Here is a 12,413-nt window from a genome sequence, read left to right as displayed (position 1 = left end):
ATCCATTCTGAGAAAATAAAGAAAAACACACTTCTCAATTTGATGACATATCTTGCAGTCAGTACCAGTCAAAAGTTTGGACACACCTACTCATTCCAGGGTTTTCCGAAGACGAGCTTGCCTCTACTTCCTATACATATACAGTACCAGTCAAAAGTTTGGAGACACATACTCATTCAATGGTTTTCTTTTTCTTTTTTCAAAGTAGCCACAGATGAATAATTTTTCACACAATGTGCTTATTTTAATTTTATTTCTTTTACCCCCCTTTTCTCCCCAATTTCAATCTTGTCTCATCGCTGTAACTCCCCAACAGGCTCGGGAGGTGCATGTCAAGTCATGCATCCTTCTAACCTGCGCTTCTTAACACCCGCCTGCTTAACCTAGAAGCCAGCCACACCAATGTGTTGGAGGGAACACCAACTGACGACCGAGTTCAGCCTGCAGGTGCCCAGCCCAACACAAGGAGTCGCTAGAGCTCGATGAGCCAAGTAAACGTTCCAATTTTTACAGATACCTCTAGCTTATACAGATAACCCTAATTGGGTTTCCAGGCGGATGCGGACATCGACTTCAGAGGTAGTCCTACTAGAAACCTGGTTACATGGGTTAGTGGCAGGCCAGTTAGTCAAGAACTTCGTCATAACCGTAACATGTCATTTGCAGATGCAACGAAGGAGAGCCTTGGAAGGAGGTGGTCGGACATCCATGGGGAGGCCCAGTGTGCTGGGGCTGTATTGCATTCAACCCAGAGAGGGGCAACCCCCATGCCCACTGACATGGAGCAATGGAAGAAGGAACTACAAGCATAATTGATGACTGAGATGGAAGGTGAGATGAAAGCCTCTATAATGCACGAAATCTCAAGTAACACTGTTCAGTGTATCTTTCATTCAGAAGTCGACCCAAAACTTTGGGTTACTTGCGCAGCCCCGGTTCTATGTGAATATGAGTGAGATGTTACTTTTATCGGAGAATCACAAGCTCTAAGTATCCAATCACATAGCGTCAGTTGGAGACCAACAGGTCGAGGGATCCATTCACCCGCCAAGTGGTCATTCTTGAGCATGCCTCTCTTCCTTGCACTCTTGTGAGCAGGGAAAAGTGGTGACACATCTGTTGTGGAAATTCAGTACTGAGAGAGACTTGGTCATTTCTTCAAACAATCATCTTTTTTAATTTTGATTAATTATTGCAGTAATGAACCCAGTCAGCCCAACAATCTTGACTGTTGAGATGAGCAGCCTTTACAGACGATGCACAATTTTTATATAGCTGATACCAAGATTGCTTAGTCGGTCATTTCTAACCTCTCATATGTCACATTGGTTATCCACACAGGATGGTGTTTTACTTAGTTTCCCAGATGCCGGGGCCTCCACTTGCAGGGAGGTGTCCAAAAACACAGAGTTAGTTTCCACTCTAGCGCAATACTCTCGCTTTCATCAAAGCAAATAGACACGCTCTATTTCCATCAACGGGACGAGCGGTGGGTGTAACCACAAGCTCCAAGGCGTGACAATATACAGTACCAGGCAAAAGTTTGGACACACCTACTCATTCCAGGGTTTTTCTTTATTTGTACTATTTTGTACATTGTAGAATAATAGTGAAAACATCACAACTATGAAATAACATATATGGAATCATGTAGTAACCAAAAAAAGGGTTAAATCAAAATATATTTAACATTTGAGATTCTTCAAAGTAGCCACCCTTTGCCTTGGTGAAATCTTTGCGCATTCTTGGCATTCTCTCAACCAGCTTCACCTGGAATGCTCTTCCAACAGTATTGAAGGAGTTCCCACATATGCTGAGCACTTGGTGGCTGCTTTTCCTTCACTCTGCGGCCCAACCTATCCTAAACCATCTCAATTGGGTTGAGGTTGGGTGATTGTGGCAAGGTAATCTGATGCAGCACTCCATTAATCTCCTTCTTGGTAAAATAGCCCTTACACAGCCTGGAGGTGTGTTGGGTCATTGTCCTGTTGAAGAGCAAATTATAGTCCCAAGCGCAAACCAGATGGGATGGTGTATTACTGCAGAATGCTGTGCCTTGAACACCACCACACTTCCTCCTCCATGCTTCCCGGTGGGAACTACACATGTGGGGATCATTCGTTCTCCTACTATGCGTCTCACAAAGACATGGTGGTTGGAACCAAAAATCTCAAATTTGGACCCATCAGACCATAGAACAGATTTCCATTGGTCTAATGTCCATTGCTCGTGTTTCTTGGCCCAAGCAAGTCTCTCCTTATTATGTTTGTCCTTTAGCAGTACTCTCTTTGCAGAAAGTCCTGTGTGGCTCAGTCGGTAGAGCATGGCGCTTGCAACGCCAAGCGTCGTGGGTTCGATTCCCGCTGGGGCCACCCATATGTAAAAGTAGTGGCCCCAGCCGACTTGTAAGTCGCTTTGGACAAAAGCGTCTGCTAAATGGGATATATTTATTTTATTTTAAAATCGACCATGAAGGCTTGATTCATGGAGTCTCTTCTGAAAAGTTGATGTTGAGATGTGTCTGTTACTTGAACTCTGTGAAGCATTTGTTTGGGCTGCAATTTCTGAGGCTGGTAACTTTAATGAACTTATTCTTTGCAGCAGAGGTAAATCTGGGTCTTCCTTTCCTGTGGCCTCGTGAGAGCCAGTTCCATCATAGCACTTGATGGTTTTTGTGACTGCACTTGAAGAAACTTAAAAAGTTCTTGACATTTTTTTTGACCTTCATGTCTTAAATTAATGATGGACTGTCATTTCTCTTTGCTTATTTGAGCTGTTCTTGCCCCTAATGTGTGCATACAGTATATTCTGAAAGTATTCAAACCACAGACAGCAGTACCAGGCTGTGATGCAGTATGCCGTCGTTGGTGCTCCTGTAGAAAACTGTGAGGGCCCTCGGGAACAAGCCAAATTTCTTCAGAATCCTGAGGTTGACAAATTGCTGTGGTGTCTTCTTCAGCAAGTGCACTGCAGGCGATACAGACAATGGTACGCTCAGCCAAATACGCAATTGGGTGCACACTGCCTTCCATCCAAGGCACCTACAACACCAGGTGTCGCAGGAAGCCCAAGAAGATCACCAGGGACTCCAGCCACCCGAGCCATGGCCTGTTCTCCCTGTTTCCATCAATCAGACACTGGCAGTATAGGAGTACCATGCAAAAACTGTAAGACTGGCAAACATCTTCTAAATACAGACCATCAGGCTGCTGAATAGAGGTCACTCGTCAGCTACCTTCGCCCTCTGTCTCTCCCCTCTGCTCCCCAGTCTTCCTCCCCCACCCCCTCTGCTGCTTCTCCATGGACATTTACCATTCCCCCAACCCCAGTCTTCCTCCACCCCCTCTGCTGTTCCTCCCGCCATCAGACATTTTACCATGCCCCCATCCCAGTGGACATGTATCATCGCTACAGTTGTTAATAAGTACAATTAAAACATATCAAATGTTATTTTTTTATAATTTACATTGTTTTACTTAACTTTATCCTGCATTGTTGGAGCTCGGAGCTCAATAATTTCACTGTACACTGTACATGTGGCTATTAAACTATTTAATCTAAACTAATCAGTAAGGCTGAACGACAGGCTGTGTGTACACAGCAACATCCACTCCTGTCATGCATCACATCACGGTTTCACAAATTTGCTAATCAGACTATTCGAGCATTACTGTGCTCACGTGTTTATGTTTTCGTAGTGTGTGTGCAGAGAGACTCTGAGGAGGGGAGTGTCTGTCAGTTACTCTGGGATAAATAGAGAGACAGAGCTCAGAGTTTGTCAGAAAGTTGACCTGACAGTGTCACACACAGGACCAAGCAGGAACTCGCCCATTTTTACCCATTACAAATGGAGGAACACGAAGATGCCCAATACTGTTTTCCAGACCAAAACTCTTCTTGCAGAAAGGCTTTGCTATCGACATCTATTTACATAACACTGTACATCTTCATCTCATTGATTTCAGCGGTTACAGTATTTTTGAACATACTGGTGATCATCTCCGTCTCTCACTTCAAGAAGCTCCACACTCCAACCAACCTGCTCATCCTTTCTCTGGCGGTGGCAGATCTCCTGGTGGGACTGATTGTGATACCAGTAGTGGCTGTAACAGTAATGGAATCATGCTGGTTCTATGGGAAATATTTCTGTGTGATTTCTCTATATATCAATTATTTATGTCTCTCTTTATCTATGGGCAATTTGATCTTGATATCTATTGACCGCTATGTTGCTGTGTGTGATCCCTTGAAGTACAACTCAAAAATAACTATAACAAGAATAATTGGTTGTATATCAATTACCTGGTGTTGTTGTATCATATACAATGCTGTTATTTTACATAACTATGTTAATATGAAGGTACCCAGACAGTGTTTGGAAGAATGTTTTGTTGTTGTAGGATTTAACTGGAGGAGCATCATTGACATTCTATTTTCAAGTGTTATCCCGTGCTCAATTATTATAACACTTTATTTGAAAATATTTGTTGTCGCCAGATCACAGGCCAGAAAGGTAAAAAAAGAGCCTGCCACCAAGTCTGATGTTAAAACTGTACAGTCAAATAGGTCTGAGAGAAAAGCAGCAAAAACTCTAGCTATTGTAGTTTTCACCTATCTCACTTGTTGGATTCCAATTTTTTTTATCCAGTTTTTTTCTCACCAATCATCATTTTCCTTAAGCTTTCTGCCATGTGTTAATTCCTTAATTAATCCAATAATTTATGCTTTCTTTTATCCATGGTACAAAGTGACAGCTAAACATATTTTAACTCTGAAGTTAAGGCGGTCATAGTTCCTGCATTTTTATTCCTAAGTTTGACAAATATAGATTACTTATTTCATGTAACAATACACTGACATAGAATTTCATTCTGAGATAGGTTCAGTTAACAGCTGTCGGTATTGATTCAGAATTTGATGTTGATTTGGTTTTCGCCTAAAATGACATACACAAATCTAACTGCCTGTAGCTCAGGCCCTGAAGCATGGATATGTATATTATTGGTACCATTTGAAAGGAAACACTTTGAAGTTTATGGAAATGTGAAAGGAATGTAGTAGAATATAGGGCAATAGATCAGGTAAAAGATAATAAAGTACCATGATCTTTGAAATGCAAGAGAAAGGCCATGATGGTAAAAGGCCGCGGGTTCTCCCGTGCTCTATTATTATAACACTTTATTTGAACATATTTGTGATGGCCATATCACAGGCCAGAAAATCATTTTCAAAAGACACTGTCACCAATATTTTTAAAACTGTACAGGCAAATAAGACTGAGAGAAAAGCAACGACTCCAGCTGTTGTTTTTTTCACCTATCTAAATTGTTAGATTCCATTTTTTTTTTCTTTAGCAAAATTTTGATTAATCATATTTCTTAAGCTTTCTGCCGGTTGTTATTTCCTTTAGAAAAACAATTATTTCAGCTTTCTGTTAACTATGATTCAAAGTGACAGCTAAACATATTTTAACTCTGAAGTTGAGGCATTCACAGTTCCTACATTTGTATTCCTAAATTTGACAAGGGTTTGTCATTGTTATGTTCAACTACAGTATATTGTTGATGTAATTGTTTCTTTCATGTAGCAATAAACTGACATTACATCAGTTAACTGTTGTCATCGTAGATACATGTTGTGTTGATTCAGAACAATTTGGCAGGCAAGTTCAAAGATATTTTCAAAATTACACATTCAAATTAAGTCACACAGACTACTTTATTTTCAATTATCAAATCCTCTGATAACTCTGTTGTGTAATGAACAGTATTCAAATAGTACATTTTGAGGACAAAGTTGAATCTAACTCAATTATATGTGTAAGTATTTGATGGCTATCTGTAGAGTATGAAATGACAGAAATATTCATGCCCCAAAAGAGATTGGATTGATCTGAGAGGATTGATCTGGTTATCGTCACAAAAGTTGTACTATAGATATTCCTTTTGCCAAAGTTGGATAGAATATCTTGCTGATATCTAGATGATGAAAAAGGCCATCCAATTATTTCCTAAAGAGGTTTGGAGGCTGTAGTTGAAGCTGTTGAGGCGGGCTAAATTGATTTACATTTTATTTTATAATGGAATCACCTAAAGGGCTTTTTCGATCTAACTAAATTTGGTTAAACAGCACGGAACAGGAATCATATTTCTTGGCCACTTAAGGAGTGAAAGGAGTGGGATATTGATGTTCATTAAAGTCATTGTCAAGGACCAGCTGATAGTTGTGCCAGTTTGCCAGGCAGGACTGGGTAAGATAATCGACAGTACAGCACTCTATTAGGCGCTGACCTGAAACCTGGTCCTCTCTCCAGGCCTGTGCTGATGTCCTGACTCTGTCTCACGCTTGGTTGGAACCCAGGGAGAGTGACATTTCAGTGAGGGCCTCAGGCACCCAGGTCAGCGAGAGGACCCCTCACACCAGGAGTGATGACAGAACAAACAGAGAGGGAAATGTCAGGGAGAATTGCACAGCACCACGAAGAGCCCCACTGCCTTGTGGGATACATACTCTCTGGGACTCTCCTGTCAGTCCACCCAGACAGATTCAATGGATCCACAGATATGCTGTACTGTGCTATGTTGTAGTGTGGTTGAGTACCAATGATGAAACACATGAGTCAAGGCAGTGGTTTCAAAGTATCACTAAAAGTCGTTTTATATTTTAGGATCATGTTGAGAAACTTGTAAAGTAAGTGCTTTCTGTCATTTATGGTTAATGGTGTTTCTCCATTTCTGCATGGGAAGTGTCAGTAGCCTCGTTTACACCAGGTGCTAACATACAGTGCCTTGCGAAAGTATCCGGCCCCCTTGAACTTTGCGACCTTTTGCCACATTTCAGGCTTCAAACCTAAAGATATAAAACTGTATTTTTTTGTGAAGAATCAACAAGTGGGACACAATCATGAAGTGGAACGACATTTATTGGATATTTCAAACTTTTTTAACAAATCAAAAACGGAAAAATTGGGCGTGCAAAATTATTCAGCCCATTTACTTTCAGTGCAGCAAACTCTCTCCAGAAGTTCAGTATGGATCTCTGAATCTGAGTCCTTCGCCAAGTGGAGTGATACGACGATAATGATTAGTGATTTACTGCATGTCTTGAATATGGCCATTTTCTCGTCTCAGAGATATCCCTCCCTAAAGATTGACACCTACTAGTTCCCACTCTCCTAATTGAACGAGTCTGGTTGAGTCTATGATTGAACTGTCTGTCTATGTTCAGAGTCTGAAAACATCCCATGTGACTCTAGCTTAAGCCGTATAGTCACAGACAAGTGTCTGGTCCCAGGCGTTGTGTGACTGCGCCATATGCCACAGGGCTTTCAAGGTGGTCAGGAAGATCTGACCATAATCAGATCTCAATGCGTCTTTTAAACAACTAGACCTGTAATCATCTAAACCTGTCTAAAAATGTGGGCTCAATCAGAATGTGGACAAGATCAAGACAAAGACGTATGTCAGAACCAGGTTTAAATGGGGCTTTTAACTCACACAGTGGCGTATAGTTGGTCCACCCAGATAGTACATAACTGGTTTCTACTCCAACCCCACATGACCTTTTCCCTCATCTCGCTCATCCCCCAAAGCAGTTGGATTCTGACATTTTCAGAGCCACCTAGTCAAGAAGCATGTTCACCACTTTATTTAATTGGCAGGCTTTGTGATAGTCAAGTAAGACATTTGAAGGCCTGGATCTTCGACATGGAGACACACACACACACATACATGAGCGCACACACACACACATTTTGAATAATAAGTTGCTTAAACATTTTGTTGAACATCGTCTCATTGGCATATCAATAGACTCCTGCATCAGATCATTACTGTGAATGCAGTGCACAATAGATGAGTAGCTAATAATATGTTTGTTAACAGGCTCTCCAATCTTCCTCTTTTAGGGTAAGCGATGGGAGCTGGCAAGGTTATTCTGGCCACTAGATGGCAGTCCAAGATAGGCCAGTGCGCAAGTGTCTGGCAATCTGCCAGCTTCCCTGCTCTAATTTTATGGGAATAGGGCCATGGACAAGACTTTCCTTATCAAGCTCATTATACAGTACAAAGCACAGTTAAACACATTCAGCTAATGTGAGGTTCTGACAGAGGGGGTGAATTTATCCAGTTGGGCTAACGTCAAAACAAAAGCAATCAGCAAGCAGCCTCCACAAGAAACAACATGAAAAACAATTATGTTTTTGCATCCAAGTTCCCAACCAAAACATAACACAGTCCTTTATCCACTGACTGTGGAATGGATTGGATTTTAACCAACTGAGGTACTCAAAGTGCTTTACATAGTAAGGGAGAAACTCACCTCATCCACAACCATTGAGACTCGGACGACACGTTGAGGTGTTGAGGTTATGAGGCGTTCACTCTGACATCATTAAAACACTCAATATATCCATTGATGAGTGTCGAGGAGGCAGTGGAGAAGTCAGAATCAGCTGTAGCCGTCCGGCATCAATGTGAGGTAGAAAGAGCATTGGTGAAGGAGCTCTGATGAATACAGCTCAACAGATATAGTAGTGGTGGAGGGGTTATCTCAGAGATAACCCTATATACAGTAGTATGCTCTGAATGTACCATTACACTCTATCAAATGAGTGTAATGATACATTGTCAGAGTTTTGTCTTTCCTGGATGGTAATACCACAGGGAAAAACTCTGACATGAGTTTAAAATGTATGGGATTCCCACAGGCTCAACCCTCGGACACTAGGTGACCGATTTACTAAGCGTTTGCACCAGGTACAATATTTGCACTTGTTTCTTAATCTCCCGAGGGATTAAACATAGTAGGTAAAAAAGCTGAGTAAAAAGGAATAATGATACATTATAGCAAATATATGAGGCTGTTATATATGATATATTTGCCATTGGGATAACTCAAAACATATTTGAAGTACCGCAGTTAAAACTTGTTATGGCTACAATCCCGATATCGGGATCGATATAACAACTACCAGTGAAAATAGAGGGCGCCAAATTCAAACCACAGAAATCTCATAATTACAATTCCTAAAACATACGTGTCTTATATCATTTTAAAGCTATTCTCTTTGTTAATCCCAACAAAGTGTCCAATTTCAAATAGCAATACAAACGATTATGTTAGGTCTCCACCAAACCACAATAAGCACAGCCATTTTCCAGAAAAATATAGCATTCACAAAAAGCATGAATAAAGATCAAATTAATCCCTAACCTTGAAGTATCTTCATCAGATGACACTCATAGGACTTCATGTTACACAATACATGCATGTTTTGTTTGATAAAGTTCGTATTTATATCAAAAACCTGAGTTTTACATTGGCGCGTTAGATTCACTATTTCCAAAAAATCAAGTGATTTTGCATAGCGACATTGATTCAACAGAAATACTCATCATAAATGTAGATGATAATACAAGTTATACACATGGAATAATAGATATACCTCTCCTTAATGCAACCACTGTGTCAGATTTAATTTTTCTTTTACGGAAAAAGCAACCCATGCAATAGTCTGAGACAACGCTCAGAACAGTAGCCAAATTAGCCTCCATGTTGGAGTCAACAGAAACCAGAAAATACATGATAAATGTTTCCTTACCTTTGATGAACTTCATCAGAATGCAGTAATAGAAATCTCAGGTCCACAATAAATGCTTGATTTGTTCAAAAAGTCCATTATTTATGTCCAATTAGCTACTTTGATTAGCGTGTTTGGTAAACAATTCCAAAGTCACAAAGCGCATCCACTATAACATGACGAAATGTTCCGTAACAGTCAGTAGAAGCATGTCAAACGATGTACTGAATCAATCTTTAGAATGTTTTTTACATATATCTTGAATAACGTTCCAACCGAAGATTTAGAATTATTTCATATGAGCGGTGGAACGCAAGTCCTTCCCCTGTGAACGCACCTGGTGAAAGCATGGTCCACTCATGGCTGTGGTGACTATTTCCTGTGTCAATCAACCCCCCTTCACATTAGAGTCATCAGACAACGTTCTATTGACTGCTGACATCTAGTGGACGGCGTAGGAAGTGAAAACTCATCCATATCTCGCTGTAATTTCAATGATGCCTTGGTTGAAAATCTGCCACCTCCAGAAAGAAAGAAACAGGAAGTGTAATTTCTCAGGTTTTTGCCTGCTATATGAGTTTTGTTGTACTCACAGACATAATTCAAACAGTTTTAGAAACTTCAGTGTTTTCTCTCCAATACTAATAATAATATGCAAATATTAGCAACTATGACTGAGGAGCAGGCCGTTTGATATGGGCACCTTACATCCAAACTACTCAATACTGCCCCTGCAGCCATAAGAAGTTAAATCGCCCTATGACTTGAATTTGTGCCAAAATATCAGAAATTGGTTGTATGATACTAGTGTTGAGGAAACACTTTTTTGAATTGAGGAATGTCCACAGAAAATTAAGAAATAATTTCAAATGACGAGGCAGTGAAGCTGAGATTCATTGGTTATAGTTATTCAAATTAATCATTAGGGTTGAGTTACTAGAATACAGCAAATGTATGTACCCACTGGGCACAAGCTGGTTTAATCAACTGTGGCAAAGAAGGGGGTTGGCAGATATGTGAGAGCAGAACTAATAAACGGGCTCTGCCCGATCACTAAAATGGCCACCCCTGTCAGAACTACAGATCACAAAATGGCCGACCACCAAAACTACAAGTCCCAGAAGCAAGGGGAACCCTCAGAAGGTGGAGCCAACCCACAGATAAAGGGTCAAGAAAAACCAGGAAGAGAAGAAGAGAGTGCTGGAAGGATCTATGAACAATAGAGAAAGAGACAATAGAGATTGGCTGGATTTACCGTGTATGAGCTGGACTGTTTTGGACTTACCTGTTGGCGTTTGGACCTGGACCTATCGAGAACCCGATTCGTGTACCGAACCCTGCTATCCTTGACCTCGCCTACGGCCTGGGTGGACCAGGACGGAGAAACAAACACACAGGTACTGTCCTGTTCGAAAGAACTCTCATTCTTAGGTGATTTGGTGACAGTTTACCACTTAGTTTGTGACAAACGCTCCTAACCTTGAAGAGGTTTGCCACACGTGGTGGAGGATGCGTGCAATGGACTAACCATACCACTGGTCAGGTAGAAGAAAAAAGAAAAAAATGTTCAGTTAGCACTCCAAAGGGGAGTCAGGTTTTTTTTGTGGCTTTGTTTGGTTAGGACAGTTTCTCAGGAAAATTAGTATGGAGGGAGCCATACAGGCCCTGTTACAAGCGGTGGCCGCCCAACAAGAGGCAACTAGAGCTCAACAAATAGCTCATCAGGATGCAATGCGAATGTATCAGGACACGTTACAGGTCCAGCACCGCACCAACCAGCTGCTCAGAGAAGAGCAAGAGAGAAACACCCGGGAGTTAAGAGAAGGCCTAAAGGGTCTAACGGACCAAATTGGGGCTCAATTACCAGCTGCAAATACCCACAGGAGGGCCAATCATTTTCTTCAAAAAATGACAGCGCAGGATGATGTGGAAGCATATCTTACCACATTCGAAAGGACGGCAGAGAGGGAGAAGTGGCCAAAAGGAGAATGGGCAGGGCTTCTGGCACCATACCTGGCAGGGGACGCTCAAAAAGCGTGTTTCGACCTGGAGTTGAAAGATGCACAGGATTACGATAAACTAAAGGGAGAGATCCTGACTAGACTGGGAGTGACCAATACCGTGAGGGCACACCGCTTCCACCAGTGGTCCTACCGACCGGGACAACCCCCACAAACACAGATGTTCGACTTGATTCACCTGGCACGGAAATGGTTGCGACCAGAGACCCTCAACCAGTTTCAGCGAGGTCTACCCCAAGAAGTGAGATGATGGGTTGGCCAGAACGAGGTACTTTCCGCCGACCATCTCGTGGGCCTGGTTGAACGGTATTGTATGGCAGGAACAGCTGAGCAGGCACAGGAGGAAAGATTCCCGTTCCCCAGGCATGGGCAAACCAGCGGACAGGGTAAGGCTGTCCCAGCATATAGAGGGGAAGAGAGCAGCGTGGGGCCATGAGGAAAGAATCAGAATCAGGCCGAGACACTAAGGGAAAAACGGAAACCGGGACTGGGTGTCGAGGGGTCTCCCCCGAACCCCTATTATCTGTTACAATTGTAATCAACCAGGACATATTGCAGCCTACTGCCCTATTAAAGGAGAGCCAATGCAATGTAACCTCGGTGAAAATGAAGATGATATACGGTATGCATGTCCTGTTGTAACCACTGTACTTGAAAGATCAAGAAACAAACATATGTGCAGGGTGAAGGTTGAAAGGAAAGAGGTTGAAGCACTGCTGGATTCCGGCAGTATGCTAACCCTGGTCGTTGCAAGCCTAGTGCCGAATCATAAACTGGATACAAGACAGGATATCAGTGTTACATGCATTCAT

The 12,413-nt window shown here is 41.8% G+C and overlaps 1 protein-coding gene across 1 annotated transcript; it reads left to right on the top strand.

Annotated features, from left to right (window-relative positions):
* Positions 1-3,847: 3,847 nt before the first annotated feature.
* LOC135547830 (trace amine-associated receptor 13c-like) lies at positions 3,848-4,792 on the top strand. The gene has a single exon (XM_064977058.1). It carries the CDS (start codon positions 3,848-3,850, stop codon positions 4,790-4,792), a length of 945 nt encoding a protein of 314 aa, XP_064833130.1.
* The last annotated feature ends 7,621 nt before the right edge of the window (positions 4,793-12,413 follow it).

This window comes from Oncorhynchus masou, chromosome 11, assembly GCF_036934945.1.
Source record: "Oncorhynchus masou masou isolate Uvic2021 chromosome 11, UVic_Omas_1.1, whole genome shotgun sequence".
NCBI lineage: Eukaryota > Metazoa > Chordata > Actinopteri > Salmoniformes > Salmonidae > Oncorhynchus > Oncorhynchus masou.
This window is presented reverse-complemented; position numbering and strand designations above follow the sequence as displayed.

Coding starts and splice junctions, on each gene's coding strand:
- LOC135547830 (XM_064977058.1), top strand. CDS start 3,848: ATGGAGGAACACGAAGATGCCCAATACTGTTTTCCAGACCAAAACTCT.